General features: G+C 44.6%; 1 protein-coding gene and 1 pseudogene across 1 annotated transcript; both read left to right on the top strand.

Moving 5' to 3' along the window:
* Nucleotides 1-6,633: 6,633 nt before the first annotated feature.
* On the top strand, nucleotides 6,634-7,701 carry LOC136638498 (proteinase-activated receptor 1-like). Its single transcript, XM_066612543.1, has one exon. It carries the CDS (start codon nucleotides 6,634-6,636, stop codon nucleotides 7,699-7,701), a length of 1,068 nt encoding a protein of 355 aa, XP_066468640.1.
* Nucleotides 7,702-21,374: 13,673 nt separating this feature from the next.
* On the top strand, nucleotides 21,375-21,494 carry LOC136642387 (5S ribosomal RNA; annotated as a pseudogene).
* The last annotated feature ends 244 nt before the right edge of the window (nucleotides 21,495-21,738 follow it).

Here is a 21,738-nt window from a genome sequence, read left to right as displayed (position 1 = left end):
CAGCTAAGTCATGCAGGGACAAGTCTCATTCACTTAAAGTTATTGCAATTAAGCACTTCATACAGTGAGTGTTCAGGTCAGTGAAAAGAATAAGTTCCATTTATTAATGAGAGCAAATAATGGGTTTGTTCTGGAAATTGACAGGTTCAAAACCACAGCTAGTGCTTTTGCATCCATTACACACATCTTGATGTGTTTATCAGAAATATGATTTCCGAAAGAGCCTTTAGTGGATAAACATCAAGACAGACCTGCAAGGTCACAAACCACACAGACCTCTTCACTTATGGTGATGATGCCACTCATTGTTCAAGAGACAGGAATTAAATTAGCAAATTTGATTGAAAGTGTCAATGCGATGCTTTTGGAATCAGCCAGAAGGGACAGATTGAAAAACCCACATCTTCAGCAGATTGAGGGCCCAATCCTATCCAACTTTTCAGTGCTGATGCAGCTGTGCCAAAAAGGGGTGTGCACTGCATCCTGTGATGGTGCGGCCTCCTTAAGGAACATTTGTTCCCTTACCTTAGGGCTGCATTGCAGTTGCATTGACAATGGAAAGTTGGATAGGACCTGAGGTGATCGATTCTTTGATGGGGACAGGGAAGCATTTATTTATTTATTTTGCTATGTAAACTGCTTTTGCAGAAAAGCAGTATATTAATGTTAATATTGATATTAATATAGGATACAGCGGGGGATTCCAGCCAAGTGGCTATGAATGCATGTGTGCCTGGAAAGGTGTCTGCTCACCTCCCTGCCTGCTGGTGTCATAACCTGATCCCTACTCTTTAAAAAAAATTTTTTTTCAAAACCTTTATTGGCCTATGTACAAAGAAACCAAAATAATGGTCCAAGAAAATTATCCACATCATACATTGATTAAGCTCAGTTTCCAGAAACAATTCTTATAAAGAATTCATGGTAAAGAAATTTAGCCATATTAATTGATACTGCCTCATTCCTGCCAGTTAGTAATTGTCTGACAATGTCCATTTCAGATCCATTAAGCGGCATTATCAAAGGGAGTAAATAATGGCTCCTTAGATCTGAATATTGGATACAACTTAATAGGATATGGGGGACTGTCTCCAAGGAACCTGTGCCACAACGGCATGCTTTGGATTGTTTAGTATTAAACCTAACTTTCATCTCATTTGAGGGAAGGGCATTAAATCTACCTAGGGAGAACACTCTGCATTCATGCGAATTCGTTAAGAAAGTTAAATAATTACTGCTGAAACCAGCCGCCTGGGGTAATCCAAAGTGAAGTGGGGAACAGGTTTTTTGGGCATCAGCTAGGAGCTCTTGTTTTTCTTGCAATGTCCCATATCCAGGTACGAAGTGTCTTAAAGACTATTGTCCATGGCATCAGGCCCAGCAAGTCCAAGAGAAGTTCCAAAGATTGGACTTCCTTTCTGAGTAAAATCAGTCCTGGGGAATAAAAGGAGTCTTCTAAAATGTTTTTCAATAAAGGGTCCTTTGCAGCAGCAGAGCCAATTTTAAGCCAAAGTTTGAAAAGGCGCAGCCAGGTTAAAGACTCCACTTTAAGTTGCTGGGCTTCCAGGAGTAAGACAGCATACAGTACACATCGTGGTACTGCAAAGATTTTATAGAGGAAGAAAGACTGAATCCTCTCGACCATAATGCAAAAGGCAGAAATCCAAATGGGGATTCCATATAAAAGCTGAGCCAATACCTTGGTGTTGAATGTTTGGAGCGCTGCTGCAGGAATGAAGATCCCTACCCTATCAGCCTCTTGGACTTATATTGTGAAAGAGAAAGTATGGAGAGCCCCACACAGAGCCCCTCACACTTCTTTCTCCACTCCTCCCCCCTCAAAACACAAGCATGGACTGAACCAAGCAGAGTGCCAAGCTGAGCAGGTTATAGAGGATGGCAGGACAGATGAAGCAAAGCTCTGTGCGGGTGCCCAGATGGGTTGCTGCCAGGTGCATGTATGTGTTGGCTTGTGTGTAGCTGTGTGGTGATTTGGTGAGGCTGCTACAGCCCTATACAGTGATGTGTGGGGAAAGTCAGAGGCTGTGCCAAGTGTCTCTGACCTTCCAATGCATCCTCAGGTACCTCCTGGACAGGTAGGGGCAGTCTGGAAAAGGGCTACTCCTGTGCTGTCACCAGGAACAGAAAGACCAAAAGGGGGGTGTCCTTCCTCATCCCATCTCCAAACTGGGAGAGAGGGTTCCCATTACCAGGGATCTCTCAGTAAGGAAACCAGGTGTTAGAAGAATGATCCAGGAAGCCAACTAGCCAGGCTAACCCTACATCTCTGCACCCACACTGTGTCCTGTTAGCTCCAACCAACCAGCCAGGGAGTAAGCGGCAATAGCTCAGCTCTTGTCAGAAAGGAACCCACAAACCACTTGTTAAAATAACATGAGCTTATTAAGAAAGGGAAAACAAAAAAAGGAAAATTGGCAAATGTCAAATAGGTGAAACAGGCACTTGAAATTAGAGGCAAATGAAAATAAAATGAAGATCAACTTCCTAAACACAAGCCCTAACTAGAAATAACTTACTTAGTTGCAATTACTCCCCCCCCCAGAGGGCTGGAGGGGCAATCAGCAATATGTAAGTAATCTCTGCAAGTAACAAAATGTGCACAGATTCAAACTGGCACGTTCCTTTTATGGAGTTTTGGAGGATCAAAATTTGACCCTTCTGATTGGCTAATTCAAAGCTAGGAGCCTCCAACCCAGCTCACTGGACCTTCTTTTAGCCAGCTCACTGGACCTTCTTTTAGCCATGGTCAAGTGGATTGGCTTGACCAATGAACATGCATGAGTACAACCCAATGGGGTACTGGTGGTGTCCTTCTGATCCTTTGTTCTACTAGGTCAAGTGTCATTCACACGGATGCTTCCAATGTGCATCCAAATTAAGCATGCATGGATGGATGGTTGTGGGGTGTGTGTGGATGAATTAGGAGGTGTATGCCTATCTCTGAAAAATCATTCTGTGCCAGGGTCTCAAGCCTTTGAGAGCCATTTTGTAGTGGCTCTCACTCTCCCTTCCCATAATACATCTAGTGCTTAAAGGATCCACCAGCTTGGGTGGGTAGAACTTTTCAGAGCATTCTGTTCTGAAACCCAGCCCACACATTCTGTCTCTTACGGTTCAATGTCACTATATTGCCACCCAGTACACATGACCTATATTGGGCATTTGCTTTGGCATGGGAAAGGCAGGATATAAATTTTTCAAACAAATAAATAGAATTTAATCATTAGTAATCTGAAAACCCAAAGAGAGGGGTTGCAGCGCTGATTTTATCAACGTTGGTAATTTTGAAAATGCTAGTCATCTGAATTTGTGTTCTTAACAAAAAAGTTATGCCAACCTTTTCTACTGATGATTTATATTTGATTTAGATATTGCTACGTTTTTTCAGATTGCTCTCTTGTAAGGGGCATGATTGGATCAGGAGAGCCCTGGCTTCCCTAATTCCTCCTCCAGCCTCACCATCCTGATCCTCATTCTGTTTGCTCTCAGCGAAGGAGGATTAGAATGCCGGTTGAAATGGCTGGGTGGGAAGTGGGCAGCAGCCGGGGGAGGCGGCAGGCAAGTACCAGCGGTTTCATCCTGCCAGTTTGGTGCCTTCCCCATGCTACCACTTGAAGCAGCCACTTCACATGCCTTCATGACTAAGAGCATAAAGCATGTTTGCAAGCGCTTAGCACCAGTGGAAAGTCGGTGTTCCACCACTCTGTGGTTGCCTGAACCGCCAGGAAGCGAAGAGGTATGTGGAGGTGTGGGGGGAGGCAGGGAGGAGACGTTCTGGGTGGGGGGAGGTGGGGGAGGGTGGGGAGAGGGCAGGAAAGAGGCGTACTGGAGAGGAAGTGGTGTGGGAGGAGGGCAGGATCTGTGGAGCTCAGCTCTGTGTCAGGCCTCGTGACCTAACACAGAGAATCTTGATTTTGCACCAGCCCAAGGGCTGCCGCAGAATTGAATAGCCCCATTGTAGGGCTACTTTCCTTACCTGGGGGAAGGGGCAAACATCCCCTTCTCCAGAAGAGCCATTGGTGGCTACCCAGCATGCTTAGGATACCGCGGCAGCCATTTTGGGTGCTGCGGCAGCCCTGCACGCCCGGTAGCTTAGGACTGGGCTGTAAGCCAGCATTGTAAGCAAGGCACTCAAGGATACTGCAGTAAGAAATTACATATATAGGAAAGCACTTCTGCAGTGAAATTTAAGACAGTAAAAAATAAGATTCAGTTCATTAATGATGTTTAATTGTTTTTTATTCTGAAAATTGACAAATTCAGAGCCACACCAAAAACTTCTGCATGCATTACATGCCCCATAATGTATTCTTCGCAAAGCTTTCTTCTAAAAAGTGGCCTTTGAGGAGAAAGACCAAGACAATCCTCAGGATGAGAAGCCAAACCGCATAGACATCATCTTCACTCATTAAAGGAAATTAAATTAGCAGAGGTGTCTGAGAGGGTTGGTATGATGCTTTGGGGAGCAGTCAGAAGGAAGATGCTATGAAGCCATAGCTCTCTGAATCCCGATTTTCCCTTCATTGGTTGGGAGTGTGGTCGCGTGGGTAGTTCTTCTGGGTCTCCTGCCATTGAGCTAATATTCAGCTTTAGTTGTGCTTGAACAAGGAGATGAAGAGAGGAATTAGATCTCAATGAATCTTTGTTCATTAGTGCTGAGGGAGCTTCTTTTCAGACCAGTTCTTGCTGCCTGATCCTCAAGACCTAGAACTACAAGCTGAGGTGCTTCCCTTGAGGAGAAATGGACTCCTCTCTGAAGATGTTTTCTCTGCTCAGTACACTCTGCATCTTATTCAGCACAGCAAGAGCAAGCGGTGAGTCCTGTTCAGTCAACATGCCTTGTCCACGATGTAACCCCAGTAGGTTTAACACAAGGCAGGGGAAGGAAGTTCCACTGTCTTATCTGTTTATTTGTGTTTCTTGTTTTGGTGGGATTTAACTCTCTACCTCTTCCCACGGATTGTGCTAAGAGTACAGTGGTGCAAATCCAGTTCATATTAGGGGAAAAAAAAAAGAGTCCTACAATTTTATCTGAAGGAAGCACTTTTGTACGGGAATCTTGCTATATCCAGTGGTATAGTGATATTGCAAGACAGATAAATAAGAGCAGATATATTCCATGATTGCATTTTGTCTCTCTTGCAGCCAAATCTGAAGATTATTACATTTCTAACAAGGTAGAACTGCCTGACTCAGGGCCCAATCCTATCCAATTTTCCAGTGCCGGTGCAGCTGTGTCAATGGGGTGTGCGCTGCATCCTGTGGTGGGGAAACCCACAGAGGCCTCCTCACGGTATGGGAACATTTGGTCCCTGAGCCTGGGTCTGCATTGTGGCTGCACCGGTACTGGAAAGTTGGATAGGATTGGGCCCTCAGTTACAGCAGTAGAAAAACTGAAGATGAATGAGTGCAAAGCTTTTTTTACATTTAAACTCAAGTAAAAACAGTAGAGCAAAACTATAATTTACTAATATTTCTGATGCAATGGGTTGCAAGAAGATTTGTTACAAATATGTACAGATGTTGCTTTATACATTTGATTCATATAATGCTTTTTGTAAGCCAGTGGTTGTCAATCTGGTGGATCACAACCCACCAGTTCATGTAAAGGTTCCCCATCGCTTTAAGGGCCATCCCTTTAAGAGACGGGGGAAGGGGAGAGGCAGGGAAGCAATCCCCAGGATTGCATCCCAATGGGAGCCGGGGGGGGGGGGGGTGTGTGTGCTTTCACCTATGTAGGTAGGGCTGCTGGAGGTTGCAGGAGGTGTGGGGAGCCCTGCACAGCCCTCCCCATGGCTTGGAATTGTCAGTAAAAGCAGGTGCAAAGCACCTCCTGCAAAACAGAAGTGCTTTGCACCCACTTTTACTGACAATTCTGCAGAGGGCTCCCCGCACCTCCTGCAATCTCCAGCAGCCCTACCTAAATAAAGTAATTGAAAGCACTCCCCTAGTCCCCCTTCGCAATGCGATTCTGGGATCTTGTCACTGCTCTAGCCCCTCCCCCACAAAGACTTACTGGGGCAGTAAAACTCCCTCAAAGTTTGAGAAACACTGTTCTAAGCAATATATTCCTCTAAATTGCAGTCTTAATCTGAATCAGCTGTCCCTGTGACTTCCTGATGCTATAAGCACAAAAGTCCACCATGTTTGATGCAATGTGGAGTCTGGCCCTCAGCTCATTCGGACTCACTCCAAAGGAAGCAAGCATATGATTGCAGCTGTGATTACTTACCCTGGTTTACTGCGTGGGTGTGGGGGGGGGCTGCTAGTCTTTTGAAATAAAAGTAACAGTCTTGTAACACCTGAAAGACTAACCAGTTTATTTGAACATAAGCTGTCATCCCACAGTCCACTTCATCAGATACATTATCCTCTTCAGACAACATTCCCTGTTTTACCCAAGTTGTGGTCCTATGCAGACTACAAAAGAAGAATGCACTAAGAGCAGGGCCTTCTTAGTGATGGCACTAACTTTACTGAATACACAACTCACTTATAATTTAGTAACCCAAATAAGTTGCATCAAGGTTTGTATTTACACAAGTGTTACTTTATCCGATTTGTACATTATTGCTTCTTTCAGAGTCACCCACAGATGGTCTCCATGAGGGTATGTGGAGTTCATTCGTTTTTTGGGAAGAAAAGACTGAAAATCAAAAAGGCAATTACAGTGAAACCAGAAAGGTCATCCCCAATGACACTGCAAGATACTTGACTAGCCGCTGGCTGACCCGTTTTGTCCCTTCATTCCAAACTCTTGTGGTTGGATTTGGCCTTCCTCTAAACATTTTCGCAATCTTTATATTTGTAGTCAAAATAAAACCAAAGAACCCAGCTGTGGTGTACATGCTCAACCTGGCTTTGGCAGATGTACTCCTTGTTAGTGTGCTACCTTTTAAGATTTCCTACCGTTTTTCTGGAAACAACTGGGTGTTGGGACCTGAAATGTGCCGTGTTGTCACCACTGCCTTCTACTGCAACATGTACTGCTCCATACTGCTGATGATGGCAATAAGCATTGACCGCTTCCTATTAGTGTTGTACCCAATGCAGTCCTTGTTGTGGCGCACCCCGAGGCGTGCCTCTGTCCTGTGCATTGCTATCTGGATTATTGCCGTAGCTGGTATGATCCCTCTACTTACTACTGAGCAAACAGAGAGGATGCCTCAATTAAACATTACAACCTGTCATGATGTACTTGATGTCTTTGTTGTTATAGGAACATATCGCTATTATACATCTGCATTATCTGTTGTCTTCTTCTTTATTCCATTAATAATCTCTACTACCTGTTATGTGTGTATTATAAGGAACCTTTCTTCATCCAATGTTGTTGCAAAGTCAGATAAGAAGAGACGTGCCATACTCTTGTCTGTAGCTGTCTTGTGCTCTTTCATTGTTTCTTTTGGGCCAACAAATGTCCTGTTGTTGGTGCAAAGTGTGTGCTTCTCAGATCATCAACATCTTGAAAGTCTCCATTTTGCTTACATGTTGGCAGTTGGTATTGGGACTATAAACTGTTGTATTGACCCCCTGATCTATTATTATGCCTCCTCAAAGTGTCAAAGACAGGTTTGGAAGTTCCTGTGCTGTAAAAAGCATCGTGAGAAAGGGAGTGAGACATCAGGCAGCCAAGTGACAACCTTTTTCAGTGGTTTGAATCATTTGTCTAAAGCATAGTATATTATCACCGAATCCCAGAGCCGGCAATAGGTGGCTGGGCCCCACACTGGGGACCCCCTGCTTCCCCTTGATGCTGCATGGGAGCTGCATGAGAATAGCCCTGTTGGATCAGATCAAAGGTATCATTCTGTTCATCACAGGACACCTGTTGTAGTTTAAGGGTTCAAAGTTTGGCCTGACCAGATGGGCCCTCTGATGGACATGGGCCCTTGGCAGAGCCTAACTTGGCAACCCCTGATGCCACTTCTTTGAATCTGATATGGGGCACTTATTCGTAAATATCAGGCTTGCTTGTCATTTCAGTCTTTACTGTATCAGCAAAGTATTTCTCCTTAGAGCCAAACTAGATGGGGTAACCACATACACTGTATCCCTGTATCTGCTCTGTTTGCATATCAAGCATAGTTGGGTGGGTTTATTCCTTACATGCTGAGGAGCACTCAGGAACAGGGAGTGGAAGCTGTTTCTCCCCATCTTGCCTTGCTATGCTCAGTAGCTTGAAGTAGTTTCCTGCCAGTCCAGTTCTTACACCTTTTCATGTGAAAACTGGATCCCCCTTTCCTTTACAGGTGAACAGGGCAGACAGGAAGGTGACTCCCTCCCATCATTTCTAGCCCAGCCCTTACTCAGATTATGCCATTTCCTCTTTGTGATGATTGATAACAGAGAGGGGGGCCCAGAATATACAGGACTGGAACAATATAATACCTTCCCTGTTCTTAATAGAACTTTTTCTCCTTTTCCCCCCCTACACCTGCACTTTAGATTGAAATGAATATTAATTCACAAATGTGGTATACACCTATTGCAGGGAGGGGGGTGCCAAATATAAATACAATGTGCTACTATACTATTTGTAGCATTTTAAAAAACATGTAAATGATCTGGCGATAATCTTTGTCCCAGTTTTACTTGGTGTGGTTTTAGGCAAACTTCAGCTCATTCATTCTTATTATGTGGGATTTTATTTTCAGATCAGTCTTCTGAAGTAGGATGGGAAATTGATATCACTTTCCCTGCCTTACCTCCATTTGATGGCACATATAAGGACATTTAGAAGGGTCAAATTAATGAGATGATGGAAACCTGTGATCATGGCTTTTCCAAAGGGCAAAAGACTAGCCTATGATTCCGCACAAATGCTCTTTGTCCCTTTCCATCATTAACAGTCCAATCCTAAACAAATTTCCAGGGCCGACAAGGTCAAAACTCAGCCCCAAGGCAAGGAAAGAAGTGTTCTCTTACCCTGAGAAGGCCTTCATGACTGATTCCCATCACAGAATGCAATGTCTGCATCAGCGCTGGAAAGTTGGTTAGGACTGGGTTTTAGCAGAAGTAGGGCCCAATCCTATCTTACTTTCCAGCACCGGTGCAGCCGCAATGCAGCCCCGAGGTAAGGGTACAAATGTTCCTGTACCTTGAGGAGGACTCCAAGACTGCCTCCCCAACACAGGAAGCAGTGCATACCCCATGGGCACAGAAGCACCAGCCCTGGAAAATTGGAAAGGATTGGACCCTTAATTGTACAGATTAAGTGAATATATTTAGAGATGCAAAATCCAGCTTTTCTGCGCTCTCAGTTTGAGTTACCTGGCTGCAGAATTTTGATTTTTAATGCAGTGCACACCTAGCCATCGTCCAAGACTGTATGGAAGAGTAGAGAGCCTATCAGCTATTTATACTTCTAATTAAACCAAATGCTAATAAAACAACTTGTTAATCAGATGACACATTATATCAGGGGTCTGCAAACCCTGGCTCTTTGGTTACATCTGGCCCACGCACACATTTTGGCCAATTCACTGAGCCCAGTGGCATTATTGTTATTCCTTCCTCTTCCCCTTCCACCCTGCCTGCCACCAGTCACCTTTTTTAAAGTATACAGGCGTGCCCCCCATCCATGGAGGTTCTGTTTTGGAGCCTTCTGCGGATACCTGAATCTGCAGATATGGGGGATGCCCCCCACCCTCTGGAGGAGAGGGCTTCCCTGGCCCTCATAATGCCTTTTAAAGGCATAAAATGTCAGTTTTGGTTTTGCCGAAAAACTGGAAGTGACTTTTTCATTGTACTATTATTATTATTATATGAATTTTTACCCCACCTTTGGTGCCCCAAAGGCAGCAGTAGTGATTCTGAGCCCTGCAGAGGTCATGGACAGACACAAGTAGCCTCTGTAGAGCTCAGAAGAACCTCTGGATATGAGGGAAGCACAGTTCCCCTTGCCTCCAGAGGGGGTGTGTGGAGAGGCATGGATCTGCGGATCCACAGATAAGTGAAACTGTGGATACAGGATCCACGGATACAGTTCCCCTATACATTATTTTCTGTAATTGACCTACTTCAGCCCAGCCCATAAGTGACATGGTACTGGCAGCTGAAAGCTTGGGAACCCCTGATGCTTCAGAAATGGTTGTGCAGTCCTGCAACAAGGTTGCATTCCAGAATCTCAGTCATGCTGTTTTTCAAAATGAAGGATCTTCTCTTGATCAGTGCAAACACTACATACATAGCACTAACTGGTCCAGTCTAACACACATCAGACTGGAATGCACCTGCATCCAGGATTTGGTATCCGTCTGGCTTGGACATTCCTCTTTCCTTCAAATATTATGGACCCTGACATGTTACTATTACAGTCCATATGTCAGGGTCATACCATGTCTGCTCTCATTTTCAAATCTCTTCCTGTACTATGTGAATAATAATGACATTACAAAGTTTGCTAAGAAGTGGAATGAGACAATGATTGTAACACACAGTGAATATTAGAAATAATTCATTACTAATCCTTTGGTCACTCTACCACTGCACTGCCAGTCCAGTTCAATTCCTCTTGCATCAGGCAAAGACTCTGTGGTGGATTAATCTCAGAACAACAATGATAAATGGAATATTCTCCAAATGTAGGTATGCCGGTACCTTTGTTATGTTCTCTTTTCTGAGTGGCATGAACATTTCCATTCACTAAAAGCCCATCATTATGTCACCTGATGCAACTGAGTTTCTACTGATTTTTCTCTGCTAATCGTTTGTTCCCAGGAAGAAGAATAAAATCAGATTTAAAAGCTACGCAACATTTTTTTCTGTATCTGCATGAAAAGAATGCATTGAGAATGTAAAATCTGAATGAAATAAATCACATTGGTAATCACATGAAGCATTCTTTGGTGTGTTCATAACGATCAACAGAAATGGACGCTGCCATCTCAGTCTACTGTGGCAACAGTGAAGGAGGACAGTTGCCTGGCCACTGACAGTTTCCAGACACCATGCAAGGGTTGACAGTGTGTGTACACTTTCCAAAGCATTGGATGAATGCATTACCTGCAGGCTGTAAGGGGTGCCAGAGGGCAGAATGATAGCAACACTTGGCAGATCTCTGCTCCTTGCATCACTTTCCTTATTGGGTAGACTGGGATTAAACTTGGAAATTGGTAGTTTTTCTGCCACCACCCACGGACAGTAAGCCCAGACAGAAGAAGATCACCTTGGGAATGCATTTCTCCCAGATTTACAAAGAGTCCCAAAATCTGGGGTGGGCCACCTTAAAACCAGAGCAGTAGCAGAACATGACATTCTGAGAGACATATCAATCCACTCTCTCCAATGTAAAACTGAAACTGGCAGATAAATTAGCATCATTAGAAGTCTGACAGAGCAAAATAATGAGCAAGGAAAAGTGTAATGCATTAGATGACAATGCACAAAAAGAGAACGAAGGGAGGCTGAACAGCAAAGGTTGGTATGGATATTGAGAGGCAAACAGCAAATAAAGCAAAAGTCCTGGTGAGGTTAACTGAGCACTTTCCTCTACTGCAATTACTCACACTGTTCCAGGATCCTCACCCTTACTTGCAGGAAGGTGAGTGGGAATATAAAGCGGCAGCTGCGCAGACCAAGGCAACACACCTACACTTCCTTGCTTGCAACCTTAAAATCCTAGGGTTGATGATAGCATAGGTCTGTACAATTTGGTGATTTATGACCAACTGGGCAAACCCTGCCTGCCCTCTGACCTGATCAAGTGAGCTTGCTTGCCCAGCTGACTGGTGCAGGCCAATCCCAGCAGGTGGCCTGTTTAGACCTTATCATTCTTGGGGAAGCCAGATGTGAAGGCAAGGAATACACAAAACAACCTGTCCGCTTGACCATGTGGTCTTTCTGCCATGGTGCTGACGTCAGTCTCAGGAAAGCATTCCCAGGGTAAGGATCACTGCGACAGGATGTCTCAACAGCCTTTTTAGGATGCTGAGGCATCTTGGTGGGGGTTAAGAGGACAAAAACAGTTTTCAAAGGGGGAAGTGTTTTTTTTAAACTATAGGAACCTTCTCAGGGCTTTTGCCTGAAGGCCTCCCAAAAGCTTGAGCTGCTACTGGTCCAATTGCTCAGATCTCTCTTCCCAATCAAGGAGGTGTTTGTTCAATGCTGAGAGAAGGGGGAGAATCTTGCCATCTTTCCTAGCCTTTCCCATTGTTTTAATTGATTTTGCTCTAAAATGCAGCAGTGGAGATAATCTCAGTCAATCATGTCAGTGTTTCCATATTACAAATACACCCTCCAAGCAGTGTGTCTCCTGTAATGTTGAAAGGCGTAGCCTGCCAATACAGTCCCATGAAGCAAGGTTGAACTTGCTTCTCGATACTTATAACTTGGATTTACGAACTCCACTAGATGGCACTTGAATGTTAATGCTACAGTTTCCACACATGTTTACACAGTAGTGCAATGACCTTCCTGTTTTTCAAATAGGAGCTCAAAAGCCAAGAGAATCTTATCAACTACCCAATTAACATGCTGGGGGGAAGCCAAACCTCCTTTGCTGCTGCAACTTGCCTTTCCTTCGCTTCTCTGAGTGGTATTGCAACATGAAGCACATAAAGAGGCTGTAGTCACCACTGCCTTACCCTTGCTTCTCATACTCACGTGGAAGTGCACACAGCTAGACCTGGCTTTGCCAGAAGTGCTCTGACTAAATTAAAAGTAATACTAAACTATCTGCTAAACTACCAGCTGATAGCTAGCAAATAGGGCCTGATAAAATATATTACCATTACCTTTTCAGGGAGACCAATGTTGTAAGGAATGTGTGTGTGTGTGGGGGGGGGGTTAACCCTTCCTCCATACCAACAGCTGCTATCACCTTAGGGCGGAAGCTCCCATTGGTGCCAATGGGAACTTCCCTCTAGAATAGGGGTGTCCAAACTTTCGCAAGAGGGCCACATCATCTCTCTGACCCTGTGTTGGGGGCCAGAAAAAAATAATTAATGTACATTTCAAATTTGAATAAATTTACATAAATGAATATATTTGAGATGGCTTATATGAATGAATGAACTTGTTATAGCTCAAGGCCTATAAAAGACCTTGGAAAAAGCAAAGTCAGCCTTTCTTTTGCTGCTGCTGCTGCATCACAGACATGAAACAGCAAGCAGTGGAGGGAGCCCTCGTCCCACAGCTCAAATGAGAGGTTGAACAGTTGGCTGTCACACTGAGAGCAGTTGTGTCATGCTAGCATGGGCTCCAGCAAGTTTCCAGAGGGCCAGAGGCTCATTGGAGACTGAGAACTCCCCGCAGGCTGGATTGGGAGTCCTTGAGGGTCGCAAGTGGCCCCAGGGCCGGGGTTTGAGCACCCCTGCTCTAGGAGGAAATTGTAGACATAGGGACCACAATTTGGATTGAGACCATGGTGGGAAGAAAGTGTTAAAGACTCTTAATTGCCTGTCTCCCCCATTCCTGGTTTTATAACAAATAAAGAAATACACATGGGTCAGATTATGTGGTTGAGGTAACATGCAGTTTGAGCCTCAGTTCACCAGGGCTCACTCCAAAGGAAACATGAATTGCATCATTATAGCCATGATCCCTTATCCTGGTTTATCGCTTTCAGAGGGAGAGCTCTGTTAGTCTTTTGTAGCAAAACCAACAGCCTTATCGCACCTTGAAGATTAATCTATTTATTCTAGTAAAAACTTTCCTGGAACTTCAGTCCACTTCAACAGATGCACAACTTATACTAGTAGGACAAGGGCTTCTATTTATCTTTGAATAAACATGCACTGGATCAGGCTGTAAGCATTCCTCTTATTAAGTATTCTTAAGGATTTTGTTTCAGTCTGTTAACTGACTTTTTTGCTTTTTGACTGAAGCAATAACTGGTTTGTTAAATGATCTCTCTGGAATTAATTCACAAAGTGTAAAATCTTTAATAACAAATGTGCTAACTGCTGCAAAGAAAATCTGGGTGTGGAACTTGAAAGGACAACTTCTGTCTCCCTCTGGATAAGGCTGGTTAGTAAGAGCATGGGAAAGAGCAGCACTGACAAGGTTCTGAATTTAACAAAATATTAAATCCAGAGTCACCTGTCCTCTGGTGGGCTCCATGACTAGCTGCTCTAAGGCACAGTCATTTAGCATGTCAAGGAGTCCAGTCTCCTTTTCGTGACCAGAACACAAATTGACCCAGTCAATATGAGGATAATTGCAGTCCCCCATGATTACAACCCTGTCCCTCCTTGTCACCTCCCTGATCTGTTTCCTCATTTCAAGGTCCCCTTCCGGTTTCTGGTCTGGAGGACAATAGTATGCCCCCAGTATTACATCACTCCTCAGGTCTGGTAATTTAACCCATAGAGATTCTATGGAGTCGGACCCACCTTCAATCTCTACTTTGCTGGATTCTATCCCTTCCTTAACATAAATGGCCACCCCACCACCAACACGCCCCTTCCTGTCCCTCCTGTAGATTTTATAGCTTGGGATTGCAGTATCCCACTAATTTTCCACATTCCACCAGGTTTCCGATATGCCCACTATGTCCATGTTTTCCCTAGTCACCAGACATTCCAGTTCTCCCATCTTTGTTCAGAGACTTCGGGCATTTGCTTAAAAGCATTTGTACCTGGAATGCCCCAGGATTGGCTGCTTATTAGCTCCTTTGTACCCACCTCCTCTCATTGTGCCAAACTCTATCACATCCCATCATGCTACCATTCCCAATTTCTTCTCCTACTCTGCCTTTACCTTGTTGTTCTCTAACCTCCCCTTCGGGATGAGGAGTCCCAAACCGGATACCCTTCGGCTCCTGTCAGCCTTCCCCCAGGGATCAGTTTAAAAGCTGCTCTCCCACCTTTTTAATGTTATGTGCCAGCAGTCTGGTTCCATTCTGGTTCAAGTGAAGCCTGTCCCACTTGTACAGGCCCTGCTTGTCCCAAAAAGTTCCCCAGTGCCTAATGAATCGAAACCCCTCCTCCCTACACCACCATCTCATCCATGGATTGAGACCCCTGATCTCCACCTGCCTAGCTGGCCCTGCACGTGGAACAGGTAGCACTTCAGAGAAAACTACCTTTGAGGTCCTGGCTTTCAGCTTCCTACCTAATAGCCTAAATTTGGCCTCCAGGACCTCCCAGCTACACTTGCCCACGTTGTTGGTGCTGACATGCACCACAACCGCTACCTCCTCCCCAGCACTACCTACCAGCCTGTCTAGACGAGACGCGATGTCCGCAATCTTTGCACCAGGCAGGCAAGTCGCCATAAGGTACTCACATCCGTCGCAAACCCCCCTCTCTATGTTTCTAATAATTGAATCCCCCACTACAAGAAGCCCCTGGCCCCTCTCCTGCCGAGGAGTATCCTGAGTGCGTTCGGATACGGGCCCGTCCCCTGGAGAAGGGGTCCCCCCTAGGGGATTGTTTCCCTCCTCTCCAGGATGACGTCCTTCTCCAGCCCCGAGGCTTCCCACCCGGACAGCTGAGGAGCGTCCCCTGAGGGTGGGATGAAGCCTGATTTTCCCCAAAAGTCTCCCCATGGTCCTTCTCTGCCTTCCTCTGCTTCTCCAGGTCGGCCACCAAGGCTTCAAGGAAGCAGACGCGTTTCCTGAGTCCCTGGAGCTCCTTGCACTGAGGGCACACCCATGACATGCCCCAGAGGCATATAGTCATACATGTTGCACTCGATGCAAAACACTGGATAACCCCCACCCTGCTGCTGGCTGTCTGAATGCATAGCTTTTTTATTTTGTTTGTTTTTGTTTAGGGGTACTTAAAAACGCTACACTGGTTTTTATAGTGTACTGGTTTACTATATTGGTATAGTATACTGGTTTTAAGTATAGGGTTAATTTAAACCAAGTAGAAAAACTTGCTTTCCACTTTATCCTCCTCTGTTTTATTTATTTTTCCAAGTGCCTGTACCTTGGGCTCTTACTCACTAGGACTCTGCTCCTGCTCAGAGTAGACCTCTGTACGCATTTACCGTAGATACTCAGGTATAGTACGTGAAATTTTTGCCAAGTAATCAAGCTCCAATTCTCACTTCGCCTTATCTCCGGGTCAATCAGAGGGCAGAGCCTTTCAACTCTGAACAGGTTCTTTCTCTGCTAAGCTTAGGGAGGCAGCTGGTTAGTTGCTATAGTTACTTTCCTGCGACGTTGCAGCCAAAGTTAACCTTTTATTCCCCTCCGTTCCCTTTTGCTACTGCAACCCGATTCCCTTTTGCAAAGGCTTTGCATTTGGCAGAGGTCTTTTTTTTCAACACCAGGATGGGATCCCCTTTCCATTTGAAGCAACAATTCCCAGGCTACAATTCAATGCAGCATTACTTAAGAATAACACCCATGGAAAGCAGTGGGTCTACTTCTGAGTAAAAAGGATTGCAAATATATGCAGCTGCATCTCTCTGCTGTGAATTGAATTGCACACTCTCAGTTATGTGTTATGGGTTGTATGTTGTATGTAGAGCTTCTGGCTTAACACACCAGACACCTTAAAGGTGGATTTGATTCATGGTTCTCCTGCAGTGCTTGCCAACCTTTTTCACTTGCATATCCCTTGGCAATAATAAATTGTACCCTTCATATTAGCAAAATGTTCGTAATAATGCAAGCCCTCATCTCCTCTCTATGAAAACCCAGACTTCATGTATTCATCACAGTGTTTTCTCTTTTTATCTGTTTGAGGAACAGAAGACTCTGCCTTTGCACTGTTTTGCACCAGAAGTGTATTGAGAAATTCTGGGTGATTGATCACTTTACATATTCAGGTTTTTTACTCTGCTGGTTTTCAATCACTGGTTCATACATGAAATGATGACCAAAAACTAGCTGTTGGTGAGGCTTTCAAAGCCAACTAGCTACCTCCCTTCCTGCCTTGCTGGTCCTTGCAAGGCATTCCTGTCTTGCAAGGCATTCTGGAGCATGACGTGCCCTTTTCTACCATTATTCCATTCTTTTTCAAGTACCCCTAAAGGTCCTGTTGAGTGTCCCTGGGAGTACATGAATACCAGGTTGGGAACCACTGATTTACTGGTATGTTGTTTACAGTGCACTTACTCTGACAGTGTTTACAAAAAGGTGGTGAAGACCAGAATTTAAAAAGAATAAAAATGTATCTTATGATCTTTTACTATGTTTTTAATAAATTAGAGGCTACAGTTCTTAGGTCACAATTAGTGGTAGGTTATTTTTCAGGATCTGGCCTGGGCTAAAATCAGACAAAACTATAGTCAGACACCCCTCTAAGTTTAACCCCCGATTTATCCGAGGGTCATAGAAAATTCCATGATTGTTGGCTCAAAACCTGCCCTCGACTTATCTGTGGGGTCAACTTATAGGCGAATGTCTGTGGTACATATTTTTATTTCCCTCACCTAGCTCCTGTGCCCCAACTTGCTGGACCTTAGAATCCCTCCCTCAGGTTAGATTAGGTGCTAACTTAGGTAATGCTTAGGTAAAGCTAAGCTAAAGGTAAAGCTAAATTTCAATGTTGATCTAAGGTTGATTTAAGGTTAGAAGACAAAGAGTTAGAAAGAGTACACTTACCTTCTCCTTCTCTTCCTCCTCTCCTCTTCACAACTCAGGGAGTCTTCCCTCTCCTTCTCCAAAACTCAGAGGTCCACTTGCCTTCTCCTTCTCCTCGCACAGATGCTAAACTTACCTGGCACTTTGTTCCCGAGGCTTTAAACTAACAGTTTTAATACCCAAATAAGAGAAGGTCATGATGCCTGGAATTAGTGAACCTGTCATTGGTGGGACAGGGAGAGTTTCTTGTCAGTCAAATTCTCACAGCCTGCTCTTCAAAACCTAGAAGAAATAAAAACTGCCACGCTTCCCTGGAGGATAGATGTATTTCTCCCAGACAATATTGCCTCCTCTGCTCAGTAAACTTTGTACCTTATTCAGCAGGGGCAGAGCAAACAGTATATATGTCACCATGGTTCATCAATCATTTAACACGAGTTGCTTTAACACAGGAGGCAGGCATGGTTCCACTATGTTTATTATTTACAGCAGTTTCTCAAACAGTAGGCCAGAATCCATTAGGTGGGTTGCAAGTGAATTTCAGGTGGTCCCCATTCATTTCAATATATAAGACTTTATGCTACCATGGTATGTGACTGCATTCGGGGAAACGTTACAGACCTATACTTTTAACAAGCTACTATATACGTATATTCTTTTAACAATGATAATAAATGGGAGTTGCTCCTGGGTAAGTGTGGGTAGGATTGCAGCCTAGGATTGTTAAAAGTTTTCCTGCTCGATGATGTCACTTGTGGTCATGACATCATTTCCGATGGGTCCTGACAGATTCTTATTCTAAAAAGTGAGTCCTGGTGCTAAATGTCTGAGAACCACTGATTTGCAGTCTTATGCTTTTCTTGCGGGGGAATTTCACTTTTTAACCAAAGTGGCTGACAATAAACCATGATTAATATACAATCACATACTGTATAAAATTGCTTAACTGACCCTGGCTGTAACCTGATTTATGGAAGTGCATTGCAAGGTTTACACCCAGTTCCTGATATCTCCCTTTTTACAGGTGTCTTAAGAGATTTGAGATCTCCCTTTCACAGATTCCTTAATTGATTTTCAATTCTTGACATCCATTGCCCAGACAGAGAGCATGTTGGACATGAATGGGAGGAACTACATCATGGGGGTGACACAATGAGCTCTTGTACCAGGTGACAAAAAGCAAACCTTAGTGATACGCTTGGTGTAGTATTAGGGAAGCCCAAAGTGTGAAGGCAAAGCAATCTTGAAAGCATAGGTTAATTTTCAATCCCCCCAAATATTAAAATCTATAATTTAGTAAACCAAAGGTGTATCCTTAAGAAGAGTGTTTTATTGAGCTTTATAACCTAACATTTATGCTGGTGTGACTGTACATATAATGGCTTCTTTCAGTGTCACCCTCAGATAACTACACTGGGCCTTTGCTTTTGCATTTACTTCTGTGAAAGACATTGTTGGAAAGGACATGGTAACTACAATCAACCACAGAGAGCCTTGCTATCAACAACAACACTGAAACATACTGGACTCAGTGGCGTCACTAGGATTCGCGTCACCCAGTGTGGGATGCCAGCGTGTCACCCCCCCATGCAGTGGGCAGTGCAACACCCCAGGTGGTGGGCGTGGTGATGTACCATCACTCCACCCCCACTGATTTTTTGGCTGTACCTTTTGATAGAACAAAGCTGGTTCTACCCAGTGCCCAGTTCAATTTAAGAATTTCTGTTTAAACCAGATCACTGTCAGGATCCACCTGGCTTTGCAAGTCTCAAAAAAACTTCACCTTATCAGCTGAAGCCTCTGTTTTGATCCTTTTTAGTGGGGGGGGGGGGGAACTGCCTTCTGGAGCACTTGTTTAGCACCAGGTGTATAGGATCAGGACCATTCTGGTAGCCTTGTACTCTTCTTCACCTGATCTTCCACACCAGCCAAGCTATGTTTGCTTACTCATGAGTAAACTTGACCATTAGGCTTAGTTTCGCTTTCCATAGGGCTCAATACATTCATCTGCTTGGAGGGAGGGACTTCCTTCTAAGGTGTTTTTGGGGGCTGCATTCATTGGATCAGGACCATTCTAGTGAATTCCTCTCAGCCTGCCCTTTCTAAGGTACGTTTGCTTCCTTGCGAGTAAACACGATATGGCTCACTTTCACTTTCCATAGGGATCCATGCATTTTTTGTTCTCCAGTTTTTTGGCCATAACTTTTGATAGAAAAGAGATATTTCACTCTGGTTTTTTGCAATGCATTCTGCTGGAAATTCTGCATCCAACAGTGTAATATGATGGGGATACTCCTAACCACTGCGATTTTAGCATGTCACCAGTGCGCATCACCCCCCTAGTGCACGTCACCTGGTGCAGCCCGCACCCCCTAGTGACGCCACTGACTGGACTAGCCAATGACTGAAACCTTTTGTCCCTTCAGTTGATGCTCTTATCTTGTGGCCTGATTCAGTCTTCCTCTAAACTAGTGGTTCTCAAACTTTTTAGCACTGGGACCCATGTTTTAGACTCACAATTTGTTGTGACCCACTGGAAGTGATGTCATGGCCAAAAGTGACATCATCAAGCAGGAAAATTTTTGACAATCCAAGGTTGCAATCCTATCCAAACTTACCCAGGAGTAAGCCCCACTGACAGTCATTGTTAAAAGCACATACACAGTACCCTGTTGAAAGTACATATCAGCAACGTTTCCCCAAATACAATCACATGCCCTGGTAGCATCAAGTCTAATATATTAAAAATAAAACATTGAAATTAATTGGGACCCACCTCAAATTGGCTTGCGACCCACCTAGTGGGTCCCAACTCACAGTTTGAGAAACACTGCTCTAAACATTAAGGCAATTCTTCTATTTGCAGTAAAGATAAAACCTAAGAAGCCAGCTGTGGTGTATGAGCTTCTGCTTATGCACTTGACAAGCCTGCTGCCTTTTAACATGTCCTACTGTTTTCTGGATGCAGCTGGGTGTTAGACCTGAAATGGATTGATTACTCCATTTTCCACCTTTTTTGCTCATCTGCTGGCATCTTCCAAACAGGTTGGGCAGCCCCATCTTCCATCCCAATATGCTGCCACCAAGCCTATTTTGAAGGAGAAGCCAGATAAGCAAGGAGGATGTGGCAGCACCAGAGTACAGTAATCCTATTTCTTTTGCTTTCCTGGAAGGGGAGAGATTGGAACAGGATTGCTGCAGCCTCCTCTTCCAGCCCTGCTGCCATGGTTGCTTACTCACAGAAGTGACTGAGTGGACAAGGAGAAGGCGGCAATGTCTGTAGTGGAGCGACCATGTTACATAAGAACATAAGAACAGCCCCACTGGATCAGGCCATAGGCCCATCTAGTCCAGCTTCCTGTATCTCACAGCGGCCCACCAAATGCCCCAGGGAGCACACCAGATAACAAGAGACCTCATCCTGGTGCTCTCCCCTGCATCTGGCATTCTGACATAACCCATTTCTAAAATCAGGAGGTTGCGCATACACATCATGGCTTGTACCCCATAATGGATTTTTCCTCCAGATTTTTCCTCCAATTCCTTACCAATTGCTTTCCTGGCTCAGTAGCTCCTCAGTTCCTCCTCCAACCCTGCTGCCTTGTTCCACCACCCACTCTCACCAATTGAGAAGAGGGTCAGAATGCAGCAGCTATGGGGGAGAGGAGTGCAGTGGGCAGGTAAAGGGTGTGGGGTGCACCCCACCAGTATGCTGTCTCCCCCAGGTTGATGCTTGAAGCAGCCACTGCATCCACCCTCAGCAGGCAAGGTTGTTGCTGTAAGAAAGCACTTGTACAATTAGAGAGAGTGAAAAATAAGGTTTTGTTCACTAATGAGGTATAATTGGTATTTTAATCCAGAAAATGGATGCGTTAGCAGCAACTGTTACCCTGCACATGCCTGATCTTGTCTGATCTCGGAAGCTAAGCAGGGTCAGGCCTGGTTAGTACTTGGAAGGGAGACCGCCTGGGAATACCGGGTGCTGTAGGCTTATACCATAGTCTGTTGAGACTGAAGGTTGCCAACCATTGAACCACACCAATTCCTTCTGCATGCACGACATGTGTTCTTCACAAATGTTTTCTTTTAAAAAGTGACCTTTGAGGAGAAAGATCAAGGCAACCTCTTAGGATGACAAACTGCATAGGCATCCTCAGTCATTAAAGGAAACAGGCAGCTCAATCCTATCCACAGTGGGGCCACAGGTGCAGCAGCGCCAAAATGGCGACTGCTGT

The sequence above is a fragment of the Tiliqua scincoides genome, chromosome 2 (genome assembly GCF_035046505.1).
Source record: "Tiliqua scincoides isolate rTilSci1 chromosome 2, rTilSci1.hap2, whole genome shotgun sequence".
NCBI lineage: Eukaryota > Metazoa > Chordata > Lepidosauria > Squamata > Scincidae > Tiliqua > Tiliqua scincoides.
This window is presented reverse-complemented; position numbering and strand designations above follow the sequence as displayed.

What these genes read in the sequence shown, in the direction of transcription:
- LOC136638498 (XM_066612543.1), top strand. Translation starts at nt 6,634, where the DNA reads ATGTGGAGTTCATTCGTTTTTTGGGAAGAAAAGACTGAAAATCAAAAA.